At 35.8% G+C, this 26,332-nt stretch overlaps 2 protein-coding genes across 3 annotated transcripts; both read right to left on the bottom strand.

Moving 5' to 3' along the window:
* Positions 1 to 2,570: 2,570 nt before the first annotated feature.
* LOC105054585 (UDP-galactose/UDP-glucose transporter 4) lies at positions 2,571 to 6,765 on the bottom strand. Of its 2 annotated transcripts, XM_073246858.1 has the most exons (8): positions 6,490 to 6,765; positions 6,188 to 6,329; positions 5,364 to 5,392; positions 5,068 to 5,269; positions 4,450 to 4,692; positions 4,213 to 4,314; positions 3,148 to 3,255; positions 2,571 to 3,035 (listed from the first exon to the last, which is right to left on the bottom strand). In XM_073246858.1, exons 2-8 carry the CDS (start codon positions 6,311 to 6,313, stop codon positions 2,814 to 2,816), a joined length of 1,032 nt encoding a protein of 343 aa, XP_073102959.1. In that variant the 5' UTR covers positions 6,314 to 6,329; positions 6,490 to 6,765; the 3' UTR covers positions 2,571 to 2,813. The 2 variants fall into 2 exon arrangements, with proteins under 2 accessions (XP_073102959.1, XP_010934424.1); XM_010936122.2 differs by having other exon boundaries at positions 6,188 to 6,764.
* Positions 6,766 to 14,373: 7,608 nt separating this feature from the next.
* Positions 14,374 to 26,230, bottom strand: LOC105054586 (protein HEAT STRESS TOLERANT DWD 1). The gene is made up of 13 exons (XM_010936125.4): positions 26,004 to 26,230; positions 25,848 to 25,895; positions 25,588 to 25,694; positions 25,422 to 25,500; positions 21,438 to 21,611; positions 21,221 to 21,319; positions 20,270 to 20,438; positions 20,045 to 20,148; positions 19,746 to 19,885; positions 19,573 to 19,645; positions 15,556 to 15,668; positions 15,236 to 15,353; positions 14,374 to 14,840 (listed from the first exon to the last, which is right to left on the bottom strand). The coding sequence occupies exons 1-13, from the start codon at positions 26,049 to 26,051 to the stop codon at positions 14,709 to 14,711; spliced, it is 1,404 nt and encodes a 467-aa protein (XP_010934427.1). The 5' UTR covers positions 26,052 to 26,230; the 3' UTR covers positions 14,374 to 14,708.
* Between the last annotated feature and the right edge of the window lie 102 nt (positions 26,231 to 26,332).

Below are 26,332 nucleotides of genomic sequence, written 5' to 3'. Positions count from 1 at the left end.
GGCAACAAAGGAGTAAACAAACTCACCAAAAAACAAATAACTCGGCAAAAGCAATGGACATTTGCAAGCCTAGAAACTATGCTAGCTATTATGATAAAATGATGGGCCTTCTCTGTTTGGTTGTATAAACTTAAATTGTGATCAACAAATGAGATCTTTCAACTTGCCAATTGTTCATATATATTCCATTTAGCACATCTCTTTCTCAAATCTCCTTCAAGGATTTGGTCTTGGTTTCTAAGGGATTAATCTCATGTTCATGGTTGGTCATAATGTTTGCTCAATCCTTTCAAGTAATCAATTTTAGCTTAGACTTTCGGCTACACTGCCACCCCTAAATTTCTTGATAGCGAAAGTCTTGAAAAATGATAATAGCAATAGTGGTGGTAATTTTGATGGCCATAGCATATGGGGATGAACCTTGACTTTGTCTTGCTTTTAGCAAAAAATTTCTTCGTGCAGTTGTCAAAGGGGTTTTAAATGCATGCCAAAAGACTACATTTGAAATCCAAAAACTTAATGAGGTGGTAGAATCTACTCTATTAGCCATCTCTTGATTTGAGGCACCATTCACATGATAATATTACATGCAGGACCAACAGAATCCCCTCCTAGCAAGTCTCCCAGTGTAGTATATATCAGATGATATATTGCAATTGCAGCCAAAAACTCACCATAATAGACAAGACCTCAACATTGATATCCTAACCTCCATTAGCTTGTTACGAGGAATAGAAAGATAAGTCCGCTTGTATTACGTAGGCCGAATAGAATGATCAAATCCTTTCCTTCGGCAGTACATAAAGGGTCGCACGTGCCTTGGATTCCACGTATTGGTGGAATGTGGACTTTGAAGTTTATTTTCTTAAGAGTAAGTATACTGATGGAAACAAAATATTTCTTAAATTAGTCATGAATTATTTGTGAATAAATCAGGATAATTGAATTGTTCTGGATCAATTCTCTTTTGGAGAATAATTCGGAGAACTTTTTGGTCAAGAGAAAAATGAGAATATTTTTCAATAATTTGGAGAGTATTGTAACTACAAAAATGGCTTCTTCTTTTTCTTCTTTTTCCCCTCACCTCTCAAGGTCCATGAACTTTAATTTTCGGCCTTTGAATCGGCAATGAGATCCGAAAACTATTTTTCACGGCTGCAAAAATGATGCGAAATTATACGTATATTGAATATTCGATAGCAAATAAACAAAATTTGTATAAAACAATTGATGACCAAAAAATTCTAGAAAAAATAAAAACTGTGCCGTATGATTAATGTTCCATTGTCATGTTTCTTTTCTGTGCATGCATAGCACTTGGTTTGTTTTCAATGGTGGAAGCAGCGGTGGCAATTACTAGCCACGGTGCAATTAAAGCTAAGTATAAAATGGTAGCAATTAAAGCAAAGTTGACGTCAATAAAATTGAAGTCAATAGTTTGAATCTTACTCAAGGCTAACATGACTCCTTTAATCATCAACATAATGGAGAAATGTAGTGTGCTTCAGAGGGTAGGTTGCTTGACGATATGGTAAAGTTGCTTCTTTACAAGTCAACAGCATTTCTTAACAGTAAACACAGGCTAAGAGACAGTGACGGTCCTATGATTTTATCAGCATAAATGGTGACTTCTACCGGGAAATCAGGAGCAAAATCGGACACAGGTTAAATTTGACTACCAGGCCTCTGACTGAATAAAGAACACATTCACGGCCGGTCATCCCGTCGTTATCCCTGAAAATGATGCAGCTTTTGAACATTCTATTATGAAAATTCTCTATTCTGGTTAGGGGTGTAATTGAAATAAGCTAGGCCGGATAACTAAAAATTCGATTTCGACTATCGATTCAAAATATTTGGATCCGAAATTGAACTCGAGATCAATCGAGCTTTATATCTCAAGCTCAAGTTCAGCTCAATGAAAAATAGATAAAATTCGAGATCAATTCAATTCGATTTGAATATTAGCCGAGTTATACTCAAATTTGAGTTCAAAATCGAAATCAAACCTTAACCTAATAATAATAATAATATATATATTATAAATAAAAATAATATTATTAATATATATATATATATATATATATATATATATATATATATATATATATATATATATATATATATATATATATATATATATATATATAGACTCGAACTTACTACTCAAATTTGATTTAAAAAATTATTTGAATTATTTGAACACGATAATAATCAAATCGAATCGAATTTAGACTCAAATAGCTCACAAGTGACTCAACTCATTTGCACCTCTAATTTCGATGAATGAATTGTAATCATTTCTGATTCTGATCATGCATCGTATTTACCAACCAAATAGATTAACAGTACTGTCCTTTTGGTCATCAATTTGTTCACAAAATTATCTTTAGGTCATGATAGGGTATCAGTGGGTGACAAATGGATCAAGACAGATATAAGTTGGGTTATTTCGATTAGATCAAAAAATCTATCAATCCGTACCCAACCTTTTAATTAAACAAGTTAAAAATTTAGATCCAAAGCTGATCATTTTATAAAATAAGTAATCCAACTTGGCTAACAACATATTGCAACAAGTTGAAATGGGTTAAGTGGATTAGTCATTGATACTACTACACCAAGAGAAGCAGGTTCCAGTGCTGAAGGACATATACAAATTTTCCTCATTTGTTAATTGGTTGTAAAGATCGATGGAACGATAATGGATGATCAAAATCCATATAGAAGGAAGGAGTGAAAAAATAAAACAATAAACAATAAAACAACCATGCATGGAAATTACACTCCTAAAGCAAATATTCTACACTCCCTCAAACCAAGGGCCTCTTTTCTTCTTCTTGCTCTCGAGATCCTTGCTGCTGCTGCTGCTGCTGTTTGAATTTACGAGGAATAGGATCTTTGTTTTCTGGAAGAAGTTTCAAGATGATTCCCATGGAGATCAGTATAAGCCCAGTGCCATGCTGCTCCGTCAATGGCTTTGTGAAAATTAGATAAGATAGCAGTAGTGTGACTGCCTTCCTCGCTGTAGTTACCTAACAAAACATGAACACAGGAAAGACTTAAAATGAGATCCACATTCTGAAATCTGCTGCACTGATACTAGAAAATGTCCAAAGAGAGACCAGTAAAAAGACTGAAATGTACCATTGCAGTAGTTGCTGCCCCAAAAATCGCAATAAGAGAGAGCACAGAGATCTGACCGACAAAGGTGGCCATCGCTTCGAACACCAGCACCGCATAGACATATAGATGCTGCATCCATTAACAATGAGAAGAGACCACGATCGGACTAATAGTGTTCAGCTTTACAATTTCAAATACAAGAGATCCAAATCAAGCCAGTATCATTCAGTGAAAAAAACTACACAAGAGTTTTCCCTTTGAGCATAAATAAAGTACCCAAACACAACACATGGTTGAGTTGGCACTTTGATGTACAGGCATAAAGAAAAATGTGCTGAACAGTGTTGATAAGGTGATGATACATGAGTGGAAGGTTGATAACTACATGTCACTTTCACCAGCTTAATGAGCCAAAGACTCATAACTACATGATGGATACAAATTGTTTCTTTTCCATGCACTACAAGTTACCTTTTTTGAAAGATAGAGTGAAGGAGACAGGGAGACCCACCTCCACTTTAATTGCCTGGGTCAAAATTTTTTGGAATGCACCATCCAAGAAATCAAACCTAGAACCCTTGGTTGCTAAGCAAGCCCCAATTCATACTAGTTGCATTATTGTTGATTGGAAAGACAGAGAACATGCTGTATGAGTGGTATTTGTGTGGTTTCTTAACTTTGGATTTTGTTGGTTGTTTAAAGTAATTGTAGGTTTAACGGGTATCCAACATTCACTAGATCACCCACTTCTTTTTTTTGGCAATGTAATGACTCACTGGATTCTAAAGCTCTGACAACCCATAGAAAGGCCTAACTCAGCCTTTGAATTCACTGGATTTCCCTTTTTTTTTTTTTTTTGGTAGTGATAATTAATTAGACTCTTAAAGACCTTACAACCTATGATAACCCAAAACTAAGAATTCATAAGAAAACTCTTCTATAAACTGCACTTGCACATGCCCATCATATTAGCAATAACTATAATTTCTTATAAATTATCTCACCTAAAGAATGAATAACTTCTCTATTTGTACGTTCAGCAATTATCCCAAAAGATAAAGAAAGAAAGAAAGCAGAAGAATTCACCTGGTGGCAAGAATTCCAGGCTTTGAATAGCTCCCCAGTTAAAACCATGGGTGGGATCAAGAAAGGTAGGCCAACAACTGTAGAGCAGAAGAGCATTTCCATCTAGAATAGAAAGGTTCACACTTTTCATAGGAACATTTCAGACTAGAAACAAAAGTAGCTAGTAAAAGACCACATGCATGCCAGGAATGCCACTAAATAATGGAAGATAGGATAGAAGAAGAAAATGTGAATCACCTGAGTGGTTTCAGGATTCATGGTAAAGATGGCCTCCTGGAGATTACCAAGAAATGAGTCCATGACAAGAGCACCAGATACCATCACCACACCAATAACACTAAAGTTGGGTGATGTCTGGGCATCAGCCAAGGTGAAGAGGATTAGCCCCACAACAAGAAGCACTGCAGAAATATATTCATGCACTGGATATTTACGCCGAAGACCAGGAATGAAGGCCCCCATTATCATCACCGGTAGTACCTGCATTTCCGGAGAAAGCTCGGCAAATAAGAGAGACTATATGATGCTTAAAATATGAATTCTACACTATGTTACTAAATGTTATCACATGAAAATTTATCAAAAAAAACCTAAGAATTCATTGCTTTTAATCCTCCAATGCACACTTCAAATACCACTAAATCTCAGAAAAATCAAAATTTTAAGAACACAATGGCATCAACAAGGTTTTGACTTTTTTTTTTTTTTTGTTGAAGGTCTGAGATTATTATCACACAAAGTATATTAAACAGATCAAACATCCACAAGAAAACAAAATTCAGTGCTAACTAGCAAACTAAAATGGATTGAGCAAAAAAGAAGTTAATGAAAATGGAAAGGAATTGCAGACTGAACCTTAGTAGATTTGAACATAAGCTGAGCCGGGTAGTTCAAGAAGGCAAGGGACCCCTTTGTCAGGCCATGCGAACCCATGAGAACCGCCGAAAGCTTGACATAGGTCTTCCATGGGTTCACCATCTGCTTCATGGTAAAGCCCTGCAGGCGTATGAGTGCCAAATAGACAAACCCCTGCACAAATGTGAAGTACCAACCATAGCTGCAAAGCACAATAACTCCTGTAAAAATTAAGTACAAAATCTAAAACCAAGAGACAAGAATAAGACAAAAACCATGAGCAGAGAGTGTAGCACCTGAATTGCAAACGATTGTAGACATATTCCTGAAACATGGGAACAAGAAAACAAAGCAGATTAGGTGTAAGTGGCACATCAATCATATCCTTCACACCACAAATAACACATTAACATTGCCATTTGCCAAGAAGCAGGAGTGCGCAAAAAAGCTTTCTTTTAAAGAAGTGATCAAGAAAAAAGGCAAAATATAAGAAAACATGTTGGGGGTGGGGGGGGGTGTTGGGATGGACGATAATGTGACATATGGAGCATATAAGCCAGATAAGGATGCAGATATTCAAACTTTCCAGCTCTTGTAGGTTTGAACCAATAAAAGGAAAAATTGACCAGAGAAGAAGATGAGAACAAGAAAATAAAAGGAAATTATAGGCTAATTATCTCAAAAAATGGACAAAATAAACAAAGAAAAGCAAAGTGAAAAATTTAATTATGAAAAAAATTATAAGCTAGTGCATGCAGAAGAAAACACCTACAAGAGGATTCTTATGATAAGCAGTATAAAAATTAGAACTTCCCTACTGCATTCATGGAACAAAACCTATATAGACCACCGAGAGATAGATAGAGAGCGAGAGAGATCAACATCTATGGGTAAAAGAAAAGCAATAAAAGAGCCAAGGTGAATGGAGAGAAGGACCATGAACGTTAACAAATCTGCGGTTAATGCATGTAATAATCAAAACTATAAAAGAATTCTGATCAAAAACAGGAACAAGGGAGAAAAATTGAACCTTTGTAGATCATAAGCATGAGCAAAGGATAAAAAGTTGAATCATGCGTGGAAGGAAGCCTACAACAGCAGTAAAACAGAGTCAAAATACCTCACAAATGCCGTTGACCAAGTAGCCAAAGAAGAACCCAGAGGAGCATATAAGGAACTGCTGCCACTTTGGCCTTTCTGTCAGTGATATCCCAAACAGAGCCCTCCCCTGCTCCTCTCCCTTCATCTCTCCTTCTCCCCCACTATTCCCAACAAAACCAACAACAAGCTAAGAGTTCAAAACACTAAAACAACAAACACCAAAGAGAAAAAGGATTGCCCCACTGGAGAAGAAAAGGATCCCCCCGGTATCTATTCATTTCAAAATTCTCAACCTCAAAGGAGGAAAGAAGAAACTCATACCGGATGCCAACCACCTTTCTCCCTTATTCTCTCTTTATAAATACATCTCTCTCTCTCTCTCTCTCTCTCTCTCCTTCCTAATATTATACGTTGGGCTTCTTTTGCGATCTCTTTACTCCTTTATTGGCGTTTCTACTCCTTTGCCCTGTTCTCCCTGTTCCCTGCTTCAGAGAGAGAGAGAGAGAGAGAGACGGGGAAAGGAAGGTGGTGAGAAATTTAGAAAGAGAGAGAGAAAGGGAGAGAGAGAGAGAGGAGATTTTCTCAGCCGATATACGCGCCTAAGACGAGCATATCGAGCTCTGCTGCTCCTCTTATAAGGCCCAAATTGCTCACGAAGCGCAATAGTAACTGACGTGGCAAGATGAGCTTCACGAAACGCCCTCTCATTTGATGTCATCGGGCCACCAACACGATGCCAAGGGACAGGGAATGCTTTGGTAAATTCGTTGTGCCTCGGAGCTTTTCCTCTTAGCTGTTGCTACGCGTCGATTTCTCTGGTTCCGAGCAGACGCCATAAAGGCGATCACCACTTCCACACGACCGCCTCACCGCCGTTCGACACCCCATGGACGGTAGTGATCTCCGTTTCAATCCATGAGAGAGAACCGTAAGTCACGATCTCTTCCGTTGATAGAGAGTCTCCTCAGATCGAACGGCTGGGATTATTCTGCGCATTATCCAAGGGGTCGGCAGGGCGAAACCGTGCGACAGACACCGGGAAGCGGCGGAGGTCCGTCATAACAGAGCGCCACTTGTCACCCATTTTATCGGGCGAGAAATCGGAGGGATCGTATCGGGGAAACGCGTCGGGAAATGGGGATCCTGTAGCGGGGGAGGAGAAGCGCCACGTGGGGAATGGTGCGGGTGTAATTCTGCGGTCGATTCCTTTCATTTATTCATGCTTTTATCATTCTCGCGACCTCCTTTTGAACCCAGTTAGGAACCTCTCTCCGTAAGTGGGACCCACAGGTTGCGGATGTTGTCCTGTGGGACCCAAGAAGTACCGACGGGGTGATGTCCTAATAGGTCTCTTTCGAGAGATCCTGTTTTTTACCAGGGGTGGGGTAATACGTGTTTTAATTAATATTTTTATTAACATTAACTAGATTAGCGTGAACATAATAATGGTTTATATTTGGAAATCCACGACCTGGATGTTACTGTTTTGAAATATAATAACTAACCTAATAGGCACGCGCTTTTTACGCGTTTTTGTAAAAAATAAATAATTAAGAGTAAATAATAAAATATGAGAGAAACGGCCAAGCAAATCCACGACCAGGCGATGGGGTAATATGGCCTTAAAAAATAAAGGGAATAGGAAAGAATTGTTGGGTAGAGGGAAAACGTCGATGGTCAAAAATAACTTACATACAAATATATTACTAAAATTACTAAAATTCGCATTATACATTAAAATAGGTAGATAAATGCTAGATTGGTGGTGTCATTTTAATCTTAATCCTTCCTATAATATTCACATAGCTTGTTTTGAGTTGCGTGGCGCATTGTGGGTTCGGTTGTATCTTCCATCCAAAAGAACAGTTCTCCTTTTTTTTTTTTTTTTTTTTTTTTTTTTTTTTTTTTTTTTTTTTTTTTTTAATGTCAACTATTAGGTTACATAATATAATATTTTAAAATTCATTATAAGATACTATTCGATGGATTGATGTTGTAAAAAAAAAAAGATTAATCATTCTTTTGTGTGAGAGTTACAACCCTAACGAGACATTTCTCAATATTTTTTTTTTATATTTTATAGTTATATTATTTTTCTTAGCAATGTTTCTATATTTATAGCTAACTTTGGAGGCCGTCATGGATGCATATGTGATTTTTAATTTATTTTTTATCATTTTATAGCATGCACAAATTGAAAAGGCTCATAGATAATGCATGTTGAAAATAGATTGTCAGAAAAAAGCCAATTGTAATGATAATGATGTCTGAATTTTTATATTTTTTTTATAAAAATTATGCCCTCGATGGTGACTTTTTTTAAAGCTAGTTGGATAGGTTGGAACAAATAGGGTATAATATTGGAAGAAGATATATAAAAAAAATAATAACAACAACAATGACAATCATAATGCCAAGATGCATATATTTTAATATTTTGGTACGCCATGTCATTACATAGTTTGCATGGACATTGTCCGGAAAGGTTCAAGATAATTATAAAAGAAATTAAAGGCTTAGTACATTTTGGTGTGACAAGGTTTTGTAACTCGACATGCTTGCCACTACTTAGATTATCAGATCACAAACAACTAATTGCGATTCAATACTAACATATTTTAAGTGAAGTACTAATCTATAGGGCCACCACACCATGGTTAGGTTAATGATTTATTGTTTGTCAGATAGAATTTTTTGGATTACACCAAAACTACTAATTTATGTATAATTAGATTGACGTTGAACCAGATTCTGAAAAATCAAGGCCTTTATGCAACATTTTTGTAATAGCAAGAGTTATCAATTAGTCACATATCTGAATAAAATAATATATTATTATTAATATGAAACTTCTTGTTTGGTCTGACTCAATCTTTGAGACTCATTTGGGGTCTCTAAGATAACCAATTTGAAAACTCTTGTCAGATGTGGGCCTTATATTTGCTCACCTGATCTGAAACCGAATTGACCGTGCTAACCAGGTCTAAAAAGATTGAAGCATTAGACAGATCTAACTTGAGACAATCTAAACTAGTCCAATCTGATCAATCTTAACTGAAATATATGACTTTAAATTTCTTAAAGCTGCATCGATTTTCCTTTACCACTTTTTTTTTTTCTAGGTTGGATAAGGAAACTATGTGTTCGTAGACCGAGGGCCCACTTATTAGTAGTTTTCTAAGGATGGCAATGGGTAGGGTTTGGATCGGGTATTATATTATCTATCTCCAAATCCGAACTTAATATCCTATATCCAAACCCTATCCGATACCCGATCGAATAAGAAAAGAGATACCCATCTCTATACCCAATAGGTTCGGAGATATCCACAGATAATCCATTTTTCCGTGTCTAACCTGTACCCATCCCATGCCTATCCCATACTCAAAAAAAATAAACAATCAAAATAATTTTATGCATATTATCAATCAAAACAAAATTATCAATTCAATATAGGACATAATTTATAAATCCAGATTTATAACAATCAAACATAGAAATAGAATTACAATTCAACGTAGAACATATAAATAACTAAAATAATTTTATACATATTATCAACCAAAACAGAATTATAAATATATATATTCAGATATAGGTTCAGATATTATCCATATCCATAAGTTCGGATCGGATTTGGATTCAGATTTGGATAGAAAACAGTACTACCCATATCCTGTCCATACCCATGCTATAGTTTTCAGATTTTACCAAATCCGAATCCAAACCCGATAAAAAATGTTTGCACTATGAACAATGCACTATGAACAATGTTCCGAAATATATGACTTTAAATTTCAAAATGCCTTCTCAGTCTTCAAAATTTCTGATTCCCACATATTTAAGAAGCCTCCGCTTTCCTCTGTCATCATTGGAAAACTCCTCTCGCCTCCGTGGCATCTCCCACTACATTTTCCTCATCGGTCCGTTCGTGGCTCTCTGTCGTGCCAAAATCAAAGAGAAAAATAAAAATATTATTTTGGATACGTGACAATCAATAATTTAAAATATATATATATATATATATATATATATATATATATATATATATATATATAAAAGATTTGATGGTTTTAATTTTTTTTATAACAATATAATTAAAATACTTGCTCGGTAAATAGGATCAGAGATGATGACGTTGTAGAAAGAGATATTTAAGGGTGCACTCAATCTTAGCACAACCATTGCATAAGGACGATCGATGAAGGTGTAGATCAGGGTGGGACAAAAGCGGAAGAGGGAGCAAAAAAACACGGATGATGAAGATGTTGATAGAAGCAGTAGGCACATGGTGATAGGATAAGAGATCCGGTGATGCCGGAAGTGGTTGAGAAGTAAATCAAAATGACAGAAAATTGGGAAATAAATTTTTTTTCTTTTCTGTTTCTTAAAAATAATAAAAATTATTTAAAAAAAATAGAAACAAGACAACCGAATAACTTTTTTTTGCATTAAATTCTATGTTTCTACTTCTGATAAAAAAAATCAGAAAAAAAGATATGATACCAGACGCGCCCTACTTTTGTTTTTTATTTTTCTGTTATTGCTTACAAAAATAGTTCTTTTATTTGTTACTTGGTGTGATTTGTAATTTTCAGTAACTTGAAATTTCAATCATCTCAAGGATTATTACCATCGTAATTTGGGGAAATTAGGATGCTTGCTTCTGTGGAACTAATAATAAAGGTCGATATGTCCAATGAGACATCCTACACCCTCTATGTTAACAGGCAAAGCTGGGAGTTTGCCGGTTAGCTAAATGGAACAAGAGACAACAATAACTGAGAGTTCTCCAATTGATAATTGTTTTATGTAAACTCAACCAAGCAAATAAACAGCACAAATTTCTGCGTCAAAACGGAATTGCATGTCTTGTATTGATTCAAGTCATGTATGCAGTGGCCCTCACCACCAGATATTTATCCTAATCCCACACATGCAACACGCAAAACAAATTTATTATAATTCAAGCTTTTCGGATTCTCATGGGCATCCACTTGGGACACAATATGTGGTACCATCAAGCGATGTGGCCCTTTTGGAGGGATGACTCCATGCTCAAGGATAACACTTCTTTTCTCTCTCTAACTTTCTTTTATCATAGATGAATCTTTATGCTTTATTTTTTTAATAAATATTTATAAAAAATTTAGGATATTTTTGATTTACGATTAGAATCGAAATTGAAATGAGAATCAGGATAGCCATATATCTTGATATGTTTAATTTACTATCAGAATCGAAATCGGAATGAAATTTGGATATTAGAAAAAATTAGAGATTGAATTTTGAAAGATTGGAACATTTCTATTCCCCTTGAAATGAGAAGGGGGCACGGAACTCCTTCCAATCACTCATTCAAATTTCTATCTCAGACTCCAATTATCTTCGTCCAAACGTATTCTTAAATATTCGTCCATAGTGGCCATGCTAATGGAATGCTAGCATTGCTATTTGCTTTTATAGTAGTCTGGTAGTCACACGTGGAAACTCATCTCGGCCCCAAGACGCACTGCATGTTGGTATGGTGTAGGAAGACACGAACTCATATATGTAAGCTATTGTCATGGATACTGATACTCATACTTCTACGTCCTCAATCTCCTTGTTAAACTTTGATATAATTTGACAGAGAGGAAAAGGTGAAAGTGTAACAACCTATGACACTGGCATTATAATAAGTTGATGGAGAGAAAGTTGGTAAAAGTATAATGACCCAAAACCTCATCTAGAAAGAGAAATTCTTTATGCAGCATGGCGCACGCACCACCCATAATGATTGGCGCACGCATGGGATCGGAAAAAAAAAAAAAAATTTCATACGTCGTGCTTCAGCTCCGTGAGTCAATCACTATGAATGGTGCACAAAAAAATTCTTCATCTAAACAATAACAATTGAGAGTTCGCCCAGTGATATTTGTTTTGTACAAAAGTTACTGGGCAAACAAATAGAACAAATTTCTGCATTGAAACAGCAGCGTTTTGTTAAATCTAGAATATAGTTAATTAGAGTAATATATAATGGCCCTTTTGACCTTAGTTTGTCCAAACCGATCGCACATAGAACAAACAAAAAGAAAAATATTTAATTTTTTCAGATTCTCAGATGGTGCTTTATACAGACACAAACCAAGATCTAGGCGGAGATTTCGATCAAGATAGATTAATAAATTCCAAGACATTGGCTGATACTATTATTTCATATCCACTCACATTTTTTAATCACTGTTTTGCTTTCCTAAAAATATATTTTAATTATTATATCTTCAAATCAGTATTTAAATATAGCATTTAATATGGATTTTATTATATTGGCCAAGGTATAAATATACCAATCCGAAAATATCGGTCGAGCTGTCAAAAACTCTTGATTCCATCTAGTTCTCCGTAAAACCTTATTCTTAACTCGCTTACTCCATTTGCTCTGTAGATGCAGCTAATGGTATGCTGTTACCTACCCAAAAAAAAAACTAATGGTATGCTATCTTATCTATGAGTACTATTATATTGGGTCACGTCCAGCTTTTATTAAACCCATAAAATATCATGAAACCCATTGGCTCTTTGGGTCAAGTTTGAAAATGTTAAGACCCATACCCTACCAACATGCACTAGGTTCAAGTCAGGTACAGATTGAGTTTACGTTCCTTTGGCATATTTAACAATACATTTTGACCAATTAATCAAATTAAAATCATTCATACTTTGAAAAGTTTATCGATGGGACATCCAATACTTGCTCCAAAAATTAAATTATGAATAACAAGTACTTGATTGCTAACCATATAATAATAATTGAGCAGAAAATTGAAACAATATGTTTAACTTGAAGTCAACTACAAATATGCATTAATGTTCTAACATATAACAACCGTTATTCTTTCCTAGCACCAAGTCACTGAAAAGAATTTCATAAGTCAAGATTTGAAAACAAGAAGGAAATATATATATGAGTAGACTAGATGATTAGTCAAGACTACGTTGATCTAGGTTAGATCTAACACCCTTGAACCTATATCTTTATATATCTTATAATCGGCTCTGGGTTGACTCTAAGACCTAAAACTCAGGTTTGGATTTGATCCGGATCACCACTGAGTTTGAAGTTTGAAGTGATAGCCCTAATTTGATCTGCTTTACTTTCCATTGCCGCAAAACTCTGACCTCCAGTGCAATTCAAAAGGTAGTCATCAACATGCACTACTGAATTTCACCATGCAGCTCACTGCCAATGGTGTGAATACCAGTAGAAATATGCTGTGCATCAGTAATGGTTCTCTGAATTTTATTTTCTGTGCATCAGTAGTAGCTTTATGATTTCTCAATAATAATAAAAAAAAAAAGAGTTGTCTACGACACACACAACAATAAATACAACTGAACCAAACATCATGCCCTTAGCAATTCTGAGCTAGTGCTGGGCCTTCGTTGATGCTTTGTGGTTTAATCAACAAGATCCAGACATCTCAATCTCCTAATAGTCAGAAACTGTACCACAAATAACCACAATTTAAACTTTCTTCAAAGTCAATCTTTCCAGCACCTTGAGTTTGGAGATGACTGCAAAAGGTTGAATACAAATCCCTGTGCCTAACACAGAACACTTCCCAAGCTTCCTTGCTGCATAGTTTGCATACAAACTTCTAGCATTCCACATGCAAGATGTGATAATATTGCAACACTTTAAATAGGATTCAGATCCATAAAAATCCCAAACAAAAGAACTACCAGATTAACAGCTTATCTAGTAGCAAACTGATGCCTATTGCTACTCCTTAACGTTTCTTGTAGCTGATCAGACCACCCTGGGCACCACAATGTTGCTGGAGTCAACAACATGTTATTTTTAATGACTGCAGGTTAGGAAAGCCAGTGACTTGGTGAACCCAATCCCCGCATTTTTTTATTCTTTGGATTCTATTGTGGAAAATGGAAGACAATATCAAGATTCTTGTTGGGGATTTCTTATTTGAACCCCAATCCCTGCATCGTTGCATAAATTCCAGATTACAAGCTGGAATCAGTAACTTAATTTTTTTTTAAAAAAAAGGCACCATGCTACAAAGCCTTTGTCATCATAGTGAGCAGTCCAGCAGTATTAGTAGGTGGGGTGGCAGTATTAGTAGGAATGAGATCCACCCCACCTACTAATGACTGATGGCTACATGCACAACAGCACTGACAAGATTGTTTTAAACAGCTGAATGAACGGTACAATCATAATCATAGATAATAGAATATATTGTTATTAGCGATATAAAATACAGGAAAGCTCATATGTTTAGATGGTACTTGACACCTCACCTTCCAACGTTTGCAAGAATTCATGGGTACTTGAAAACAGGAAGTGATAGACATCTCACCATGTACTTCTAACAGAGGAACAAGCAGAGATCCCTGCAACCCATCAAAAAAGGACTTTCTACCCAAAAATGCCTTCTTTGATCAAAACTGGTGCAAGCCAACAAAACAAGGCTATCTTGAAACTTGCTTACAACTGACCCATTCTTCAACTCTGATATGCATGTTGGTTAGATAATTTATGCACCACCTGATGGAAGGGTGGTATCAATATTAGCAGGCATCGAGATATTGAAGCCATCAGCAGCAGTTGATATGATCATCCCTGGGATCTGTGTATGCCAGTGCAATTCCTTCAAATCCTTTTGACCCTGCCCATCAGTTGAACAGAAACAAGGCCCAACAAGCTTAGTAAACAGTATCGCCAGTGAGTCATAATACAAGGAAAACATCAGGAATGCAACTCATTTAGTCTATAAGCCCTGGCTGGTTTCAGTCATACTAAAGACTCGAGAGAACACATAAATACTTGTTACATGGAGCTAAAAACCACTATGGCATTGCAATCAAAACCACTGATCTATAGGAAAAGGCATTACATTCAAAACCACTGATCTAAAGGAAAAATAACCGGCATTGATTTGAGGCACTGGCTAGGAGGATGGAGATTGGAGCATGTAGCCGATGTGCATAGGTATTTCAGAAAATAATAGATGAGGCCAGAAAACTCAAGCACTAGTTAAAATCAGAATGGCAATAGAAGTACCTGATGCACAAAAAGGAGCTGTGGTGGTAGATCCTCCGGGGCATTCACTTGCTCCTTCATCTTGGCTTTGAATTCAGCCTCTTCTTCCTCATCCTTCTCTAACGAAAGGTCCCACATCCTACATGTAGAACAAACCGAACAACGTATTACACGATCTGTCACACATGCATATGTGCACGTGCGCATGTGCACCCACATAGACACACACAGATAGATAGATAAATAGATAGATGTTTGGGTGGGTGGGGGGGGGCGCAGGGGTGTGGTGGTGGTGGTAGAGAGAATCCATTAGCCTCAGACAGACAAAAAATGGATCTTACGTCAGCTGATTATCTGCAGATGAAACAGCTAAGGTAGATGCTTCATGAGGACTCCACTCAATGGATGTGATGGGGTGCTTGTGATACTCGAAGTGTGCCACTAGTGAGTCCCCCTGTGCACGTAAAGAAAGAAAAATGTAAAAAAGCCACATTTCAAATCAATGTAACAAAAATAAAGAGCAGAGAGCAAACAAGTGATTCTCACTGAATTTTAAAAGCTGCAATCCAGGGTTAGTGTTTTCATGCTGAAAACCAAGAAAAATGACAGGAAAGGAAAATGCCTGAGACTATGGTGTTCCAATTGCATTAACATAGTTCCAGAAATAAAATCCAGCATTAATGTTTACATGCTGAAAACCAATCAAAATGATAAGAAAAATAAAGGCCTGACTTACATAATTCCAAAACAACGTTGGGAAATTTCACTAAAGCAACAATGGTAGTATTTAAGGCTTTCAACCTTGTATGGATGAACAAGGTAGGATCCTTTCATTGCCAAACAAAGTGAATTGAAACATAGAAATAGTTATAATTTATGGAAATCACAAAGGTGTAGAAATAAGGTAGTAGTTGAAGGGAAGGGAAATAGCAACACAAGGTTGGAGGATTGTCGGTCACTATGTATAACTTAAGAGTATCCATCAAATTTTAATGGAAGGTATGAGATGGTAAGGTAAGCTATTTGATAAATCTGTCAATTTGTCTTGAGTGGAGATGAAACAAATGGTAATGGAGACATGGTTCACAGGTGCTCCTTTGAGGATAGAAATGGATTGTACAAAAGACCAGTTATTCATAGAAACACAGATATCGTGAAGACATTAATAAGCTAGAGCTGCTAGCGGTTAAGGATAGCTTAAAAGCTGCTCTTCCTCTCTTCCATACCATAACTATTAGGTTTGGAAGCTTGTTAGTATCTTGAAAGAAGTATTTCTCTCCGATGAACCAATCCCATGATTGAAATGTCATATATAAACTTAGAGAGCAGAATACTGTAAGAAAAACCACCCTACACTTCTTCTAGCAATGGCCTTAGCATCAGCTTCAACAAAAAATGGAATAATGAGGCTTAAAAAATAGAATGCCAAATTTTGTGTTCCTCCCTGATAAGCATGAATCATGACATGAGATTTTTAGTCTCTTTTGCAGTCATCAGTGACTACCCAGAATTACTTGAAGTGGAAGGCTTATTGCATTAAAAGTCAGTATTGTTGAAGATATCAAAATCATGAAAAATAAAATGACTGACAATTCAAACAATTAAGATTCTGACAATTCATCACGTGAAATAGGGGAAAACACTTTCATAAAATCAAGAGAATCCCTTGACTGACTATGAAATATCAGAATATGTAGATTCATTTGGAAGCATCATGTGGATGAATTTACAGAAACAAATAATTGTGAGATTGCATTATCAGCCACTAGAAAACATATGGGAATTTATCTCTTTTAAAAGAACAAAAATAAATAAGAATAAGGAATAGATATTTTCTAAGTCCAGTTACATTAATTACCACCTACCCAAAAGGTGAACAAGAATGATTGAGGTTTTAAGTTTCAGATGACCAATGATTTTAGGCCAAACCAGGTCAGTTTTGGCCAAAAGCAAACTGAAACTGATCCTCAGTTTTGGATCTCAGTCAGTTTTGGCAGCTTTGGTCGCCAAAATAGACCAGTTTCGGTCCAGTTTCAACCAGTTCAGCCAAAACTGAACACAACCAAACATATATGCTTCTATTTAAATTTTCTTTTGCAGTTTATATTGGGGTCATTTAGTATTTACTCGAATACATAGGTTATATATTATCAATTTTCAATGGCTTTCTTTCTTTTTCTTGAACTAAAATAAGGTATAGATAATAAATATGATAGTTGCCAGGTAGAGGTCTTTGAAAAAGCCCTTGTTGTCATCTTTACAAAGACTAGTATGAATAGATACAGTTTAGTTCTTAGGAAATAACATACTTTGTCTATATAAAATAAATAAGTAAATCTGTAACTATATACATTTGATTATGTAGCCATTTAACACGAAATAATGAGTAAGAATGACTGTGTGAGTTCAACAGAAAAACAAAGATGACATTTGCACGAGGCACAAAAATGCTTCAAAATTACCAATATAATGAATTTTTGACCAAATGAAGTATCCATGGTACAAAATCCTATTACACTAAATGAATTTCACTTATATGCAAATTGTAAAAATTACAGATATAAAGAATCTATATAACACAAAATATTCTAAAATGTTATGTAACAACTTTCCTAGCTTCTTTATTTTCCTTCTATTTTTGGGGGGATTTTCTTGTTTTTACAACCAAGACTCCTAAACTTGCAAAGAAGATTCTGAAATCACTGGAATTTTTGCCCAAATTGAACTCCACAAGCCCCACCAAAAAACTGAAACATTTTCCCAAAAATTGAACTCCACAAGCCCAACCAAAATGGAAACTGAAACAAAGTTTTCAAACCATGGAAACAATAATCTACTTACTATCGCATCTACAAGGCAACTAAAGTTGTCCATGTACTCAAACAATCTTTCAAAAATGACTGACTATTGATAAATACCAGATCTCCATGGGGACTTGAGAAATTCTGCAAACAAATGACAGGAAAGAAAGTGATAAGAATTTGATTCTACATATCTGATGCTATTTAATTTATTATACTGTTTCTTGGTTATTTGGTCCTTAGTTGCTAGAATATAGATCACATGCAGGTTCAAGTATGGCTACAGGTTTGGGGAAGCAGACATTTTCAAAAGAACTCTTGAAGAAAACCTATAGGAAGTGGGCACAGGTTCAAGTCTCTAGGGAGTTTCCAAAGCAGATCTGTGACCCGAGGTAGAAGGTTCCTACTCCTAAGTATCGGTCCTGATCCAACAAAGTATAATAAGAAATAAAAAGCAAAGTCATGACTTACACATATCCTATTACAAATGGAAGCTGAATATGAATTTATGTGATAACACCATAATTCAAGAACAAATAGAACATATGATGGAAGTTTCCTCTTCATCCATTAAAATGTCCATTGATAATTAAATAATAACATCATAATAATGTCCAAAATTAAAACATTCCTTTAAATTAGTTCAAAAAGAAGAGCTAAGCCTGCATAAAATATGAAGGGTGCATCCATCAGTTAAGCACACCAGCAAAAGTTTCACAATTGACTTCGGAACTTAACACATGAAACTTTACATAAACTTATAGTCAAGACTATGGTTAAAAGAGATCACATAATGCATGGTAAAAAGTGGAGTACAAAATGAACTTGGGACATCCACAAGAAAAGCTTAATGCAATCTTGAGAGACAAAAGGATCAGCACAAGTCCCTGATGATATCAGAGTCTGAGAGGTAAAGGGTGACACTAGAGTATACAAAGTAGTACAAGCAAATTAATGCATGACACGAGGCCTATCCATAAAATTGGATGAAATTTGACTTACTCATGCCTTGTCTCTAAATAATTCTCATAATTTAGGGGTGACTTCACAGAAAAAAAAATGTCTCAAATTTCTTCATTGTTTACAACAAACCAGCATTTTTTTCCTTCATATTTGGAAATGCTGTCCTTTTCCCTTTATCTTTTCTTGATGCTTTCACTTGAACATTTCTAACAATCATTGGTATGTTTTTTAATTGTTTTCCAAACAATTTCCCCCCGATGCTTAACAATCTTATATATTTGATTCCATACTGCCCCTTGCAACTGTAAGTCATCTCTCCCCTGAAAACAGCATACCCAAAGAACATTAAACAGTTGACTTACAGGACATCTGTAAATAGAATTTAACAAACAGGAATCTTCAGAAAGTCAGAACTCAACACAATATAGTCATACATTTGCATGATGGAGGAAAAAGAAAGGGAAAAAATTTGTTGTTTCACCTATGGAAAAGCAAGAGGTCTACAATCCTGAAGGTATTGAACAACCAGACTGACATGTGGATTATTCTTAAACTAGTTAAAAAGGAAAAGAACTCGATCATCCTGAAATTTACCTTGATCAATCTAAGATCATGAATTGAAAAGGCACCATCATCGCTCCCAGAGGCTATCATACAGCTAGCCAGCCTATTCAAAATTGTGAAAATATAGTGAAGGGATTATATAACCCCCAAAATCCAATCACAAGCACATGTAGTACAACATAACAAAGAACCTTTCTGCATACCGGTTCCATGAAATAACATTGACATCGGTGTTATGTGCCTTCAAAGAAACTGCTGGTGATTTCCCTATCCGGTTGTCCCATATTGCTATTGTTCCATCCACCGAGCAAGAAGCAAAAACATCGGCTTCTGTTGGACTCCACTGAACAGATAACACAACGATATTCCAACTTGGTAATACTTGAAAGGTAGATAAAAATCAGACATAATATGCAGTATGTTTTCCAGATATATAGAGCATTGGAAGCTAGAAATTAAAAATTAGAGATCTCAAAATCTGCTTTCCGGATAGAAAATATACTTGTAAATCTTCCACACTTGCAGTATGCCCAACAAAAGGACTCATATCCACATTCCATGTTTCAGATGAGGGCTCCCATAGGTGAATACAATTATTGCAATCACCTTCAAAATCAAAGAACAAATAACCTCATTAACTTTATGTTTTCCTAAGGAAAAACAATCAATAAACCCAAAATCCTTAAGAGAACAATGAGGTAACTTGTCTACCACTTGAAAGCCATACCAGAGACAAGCCTTCCAGGAACAACAGAACTCCAGTCTATTGCATAGCCTTCGTCTTTATGTCCACCAAATTTTATTATGGGAGATAACCGATGTAAACTATTACCACCACTGCTCGTGTCTCTTTCAGATTCTGCTAAAGCATTAAGAAATGAGCTGAAGTCCCAGACCTGCACAAAATTGCAGTAAACTTTGTAGTTCTTAGTCTAACTATATCAACTTGTCAAAATGATAATAAATTATAGAAAGCTTTCATATATATATCCCTATGTTTTCTAACACAACCATAAATGCAGCACTCTGAATAAAAAGGCCATAAAGCTTTTCTTTCTTTTTTTTTTTTTTTTTTTTGGGAAAATTTGTGATTTATGTACTTTTTATGGACAAAATCTTACCACCATACTCATTTTCAGGGCCATAACTACGGTTATTAAGGTATGCAGTCTCGGTACCAAACTCCATATTACAGTGTCGGTATGCGGTTCAGTAAAGTACAAGACAGCATACTAAGTGTCAGTTCGATATGTCCTATACCGAGTGCTATGGCAAACCATGACAGTTACATTTGAACATTGCCCTTGACAATGGATTCATTGAAATACTTGCAAAATTTCAACCATTTCTTCAAGTTCTCTAGTAGTTGGGAAAACATCTTCTTGAATTAGAAAACTTCAGGACCCTATTATGGAACATCAATGAGGCAATTATGGAACATCAACCAGGCAAATGTAGATCTGCAGAATTTAATTTGATCTGCTGAAAATACCTAATGCTATTTATTTGACCAATACCACTGGAAGATTAAGCATCTGCTTAAAAATTAAATATCTTAATGAACAGTGTGCAGTTCATGATGTCTGCTCTAATACAAAAAAATAGAAGACAACAAATATCAGATAATCTTAAAGATCTGAATATATACAAAACTCAAACCATGAAAAGATTGCCCAACCTGCACATGGCCAGTATCAGCCCACGTAGCGCATATATGGGGTTTCTGTGTCATGGAACGAATGCGATTTATACAACCCTGATGAGCCACTTTGTGAAGCTGTTATCACAACAGATAAACATCATAAAACTTTCTGCATTTCTTTATGGCTCAAATTTTAGCACTAGGATACCAGTTACTGCTACATGAAATCTTGTTGATAGAATAGTTCACTTGCCTGTAGAATAGGTTGCATAGATTCATCACTCTCGTCTTCACCTTCATCACTGCTGCTCTCACTATCCATATCAGTGTCATTATCAGCAGATGAAGCAGGCACTAGTTCACGCTTCTTTCCTACTATATTGGAGAGCTTGAAAATTCCAATATAATTCCAGGATGCTTGCTCAGCCTACAAAAAACAAACAAAATCTCAAAATTTCCTTAAATGCAAATGCAATCATAATTTTTCCACAAGTTACATGAATCCACGTACAATATTAATTTCTCAAGCCTACTCTAACAAAAAATAGCAACTGCAGCAATCCTAATTAGAATATTATGAGCTTTAATTTCTATAAAAAATATTAAATAAACAAAGTAGTGAGGAAATATAACACAGGGTCTGAGAAAAGAGAGATGAAGCAAATAACCTTATATAAAAATTGGAAAGGAAGGCATGATGATACAGTTTGCCTTCTTACAAAATCTTTTATGCAAATGTTCTTTTATTCACTTCATCATCACAATTAAGGGGCTTTGTGGATGAAATTTGAGGAAGATACTGCATAGTTGAATATATTTACCGTTAGTGAGCAATATTAGAAGATATTTATACATCCTCCACCCCTTTGTTTTTATTGCGCTTATTCCAGTTCCTTAGAAGATATCTGTGGATACTTTCAACATTATCTTCACAAGATTATGGAATGACATTCTCATACTCTAGTTCTCTTTTGTAATATTGAACTCCATTATTGTTTTCTTCTAGTCCAGCAAGTGCAATTTCTTCTTATCTGCAGAGAGTTCCCCTGGTTTCTCCTTTAATCCCCAATGAACTATTGAGAAACCATATGAGTTGGTGGCCAAAAAATAATGTAAACGATATGACTTGAGAAATATGACCTTTGATCTTGAAGTAGGCATCACAAAAGATACATAAACCAAAATTAAAATAATTTTGACAATTTCTAGATTATAAATAACCCAAACCATGGTCCATTTTAGGACCATTTGATGCACATAAAGCAAATTTCCAAGACATTTGATTTGTAGTCCATCAGGAACTTTAGATGTTGTATATCATATTTAACAGTCTGCATTCAATTTACATTTCCAATCATTGACAATCCTACTGAGGAGAACGTTATGAAAAATAATCCTATTTTTCTAAATGATAAAAATATCAAAAATTAATTGTCAGATAACAAATCAACACCATGTTAATGTCACATATATATAACAACTGTTACATGGTTGCCATATATGTTATGAGTTATACATTTTTACAGAGGTCTTTTCCACCTAGTTAATCCCTTTCTAAAGCAACGCCTTCCCAAATTCATTGGCATGAAGCACTTGCACATTTTCCTTCAATATCTAGATTTTAACCATCTTTTATGAGCTACCTCCTCGTTCTCCAACCTGCACACCCATTTCACTAAGAAAAACTTGTTCACAATTTTCAAACATATAATACCATGTCCGCATGCTTCAAGCCACAAATATAAGCGTAACACGCAAGGTCAAGATCTTTATAACTGTTTCATCCACTCGTGCTCCACAAATGGGTACTGCTTTGAGTTCATCAAATTTCATCAAAGTAGCTAGATTGGTCATGAGAATAGAAAATTGGTAAGTTAAATGGATGTCCAATAAGGCTTATATCAAATTAATTACATAGAAATACAACTTAATCTCCTGCCTATCATCTTTTATTACCTAACCCTCCAATTATTCCTAATCATGCACCAGTAGGTTCCTAATAGCAAATGTCCAAGAACTGAATAGGCAACTTTCCATCTTATATATGCAAGAACGAATGCCTAAAAGCAAACAACTCCTATTCTAGCACCTTTATTTAGATCCTTGCCCACATCATGACAGCTCAGAAAAGACAATTACTAGAGCTAGAATAGTCAAGATGGAATATTTCATCCAATCAATCCATCACCCACCAAGTCTTATGTTTTACAGGGCATACCATCAATGCTTCTGATTCATGTTAGCATAAAAACTTCTTCAAGGTCAACTTTGCAAACAAGACTTGGTGTCCTATTGAGAACATATCATTCAAACAGTGAGCACATCATTGGTGAAAACTTTCGAAAGCACAAGCTTCCTTTTTAGTCTCTTTAGTTAAACCTTTTTCAATACATTTACCTCTTGTTTAACAAGCTGATTGATCTAGAATCCTTGAGACCCATAATTTCGATTCTTTGAGGCTAAAAGTTGCAACAATACCCTTGTTAATAGAAATCATTTAAGATTATTATCACATCATCCTACAATGTAAGCCAAGCTTTAATAAACTAGCAGTGATGTATATTTGGCCTAGGACCAAATTGTTTGACCTTTGTTTTGTTCTTCCACTCTATCAAAATATACCGCTCATACCTTAAGATTTGCCTTTAAGGATAGTACAGTTGAACACAAATCCCAAAAAAAGAAAAAAAGAAATCTATGGACATTTTTCCCTAATTACAATTTCATCTGGATACAATTTTCTTAGTGTAATGAATTCTCCACCACTCTTTTAGATTAGACCTTTTATTCATAAGATCCAGCCTTTTTTTTAACTTCAGAGATTTACAACATTCATCATATACAAATTAGATATCATGCCAATCATGCCACAGAAGACCTCCCAGCATAGTCGGACTATTTATGGGCTTGCCATGAGTAGTTATAACAAACTAAATATGCATACCCTATTGGATTAAAATTCAGCTCTTCCTTTAAGGCACGTTTTTTTGTGGATAAATATCACAAAAAAATTGATCAACTTTCTCATTGATGAACTTACCCATGTTCTCACGTTTTTCAAGATGAAAGAGTTACTTTCCATGGATCACATTTACCCATAAAATGGGAGAAAAATCTTATCTACCTAGGAGATGGCTAAATCATTTTTTCATCAGTCAGTAAAGTAGGCATTTAATTTTATTCCTAAAATGCCCCATCCTCATTTCCAATGCATCCATCATTCAATGCCCAATAACTCAATCGTCCACTTTCTCCAAACTTAAAAAGCATAAAGAGTATTATGAAAAATATGGATAAATTTTAACAACTTACCCAACAAAGTAGTAATGCAAAAGAACACGGATAACATATTTCATGCATAAAAAAATATAGATAAATTATTTTTCTGTCTAAATATTGTTTGAAAAATATTTACCTAAGAAAATATAGATTTTCTGATAAATTTTTTACTCATAAAAGAACAGACCCTTAATGGGTGAAAATAGTTGAGTAGACAGTCCTAGGAGTAACTTTCCCATCTGAGCAGATCCCAAGCCTAGACAAACATATGATCTTAAAAAGTCATGACTGAACATGGGTTCAATTCCTAAAAGAGTTATCAGACAACAAATACTGTTTATGAGACAATAGGGTCCGCTTGCCATTGTACGGAGATACTGTAGAGCATCGAGAAATGGCTCTTGCATGGTAGCTAATTGAAACGTCTGCCTGCGACAGCTATTCTGTGGAATTCCAACTCTCACTCAGTTTCCAATCAGCCATAAATGAAGAGCATCAAGCCCTGGAACTTGGTTTCAAATAAGAAGAAGTTGGCTCCATAAATATGGCATAGTATGACAACGGCAGAGTACGTTTGCAACTCTCCAATTGAGGATGACGTCAAGGGCAGTTCTAAGACAAAGACTCAAAAAGGAATAGTTTGGGGGAATGCATGATAACCAGGTCACAGTCAATTGCTTCAAAAATAAAAAAGCAATATCCCTATAACAAGTTAATTGAAATAATTTCTCATTTTTCTCTTCTACAACTAGGTGGTTCTACAAGATCATCTCCTCCCCCCGCCCGCCCCTCCTGCCCCCGACAGATAAGTTGGGTCCAAATAACTATCTCAATAATGTATGTAATTGAAAACCAGAGTGCTTTTTATAGAACACTCTTTAAAGGTGCTTCCAAGTTTCACCATTCTATATAATAGAATAGAGTAATTATGAAGACCTAGAAGTGAGAGAGAAAGAACCTGGGTCCCTGCAACGCCATATACTGTATGTGGAAACTCTGTCCGGACCAATCCCAATGAATCATGCACTATGTCAAAACTACACCAACAATCCAAAGAATGGATTAGCAAGAGAACATTATATCAGACACGAAAGAAAGTAAATGTTCCTTTTCCAATATTCTACCTCAAACAAGGCCATCCGATATTAAATGCACGAAGATAATTATATACTGAAGGATCAAATTGAAGCTCCTCTCCCTCTTCTAACTTATCAACACCAGGTTGCCATACCTAAAGACACCAAAATAATTATATAAATTTCAATAGTTGAACAAGATTGAACTAGATGTGCAAGAAAATCTAGTCCACAAACAAACAAATTCTATTCAAGCAACAGTATGAGAATTTTTAAAAAAATGATTTTTTGGATCAATTTTCTTTCACCTTAGCAGGCGCAGATGGCACAGAAGAAGATTCACCCTTCTTTGATCCCTGCAATAATGAAAGCAACAGAAACCATGAGAATAAATGTTTTGAAAAGGGAAAGAATCGACGGATAGGGATGCAGAGAAGTGGATGGAAAGCGAAAAAAGGGTGCACCTTATTCTTTCTCTTGCTCTTCTTAGGGTTCTTGAGGCTGCGAACCATCTCTGGAGCTCTCTCGTGAGGAAGAGAATAAGCGTAGCGATCTAAGCGGATTAAAAATAGCGGCGAGGGTTTATATCGCCGAAAGCACGTAAGGCCGAGGGGATGCTGGGCCGGGTGTGAGCTGGACCGGGAAAGATCCGGACCGGTCACTGACCTGGACCGTTAGGCGCCTGAGATCCCACAGCGGGTCGTGCCGATCGCGGAAGACAAAGAGGCGACGACGGAACCGGGGTGCCGGCAAGAAGTGGCCAGGGCGGAGGAGGAAGTGAAGGGCGTCGACC

Source organism: Elaeis guineensis, chromosome 12 (assembly GCF_000442705.2).
Source record: "Elaeis guineensis isolate ETL-2024a chromosome 12, EG11, whole genome shotgun sequence".
In the NCBI taxonomy this organism is placed as follows: domain Eukaryota; kingdom Viridiplantae; phylum Streptophyta; class Magnoliopsida; order Arecales; family Arecaceae; genus Elaeis; species Elaeis guineensis.
This window is presented reverse-complemented; position numbering and strand designations above follow the sequence as displayed.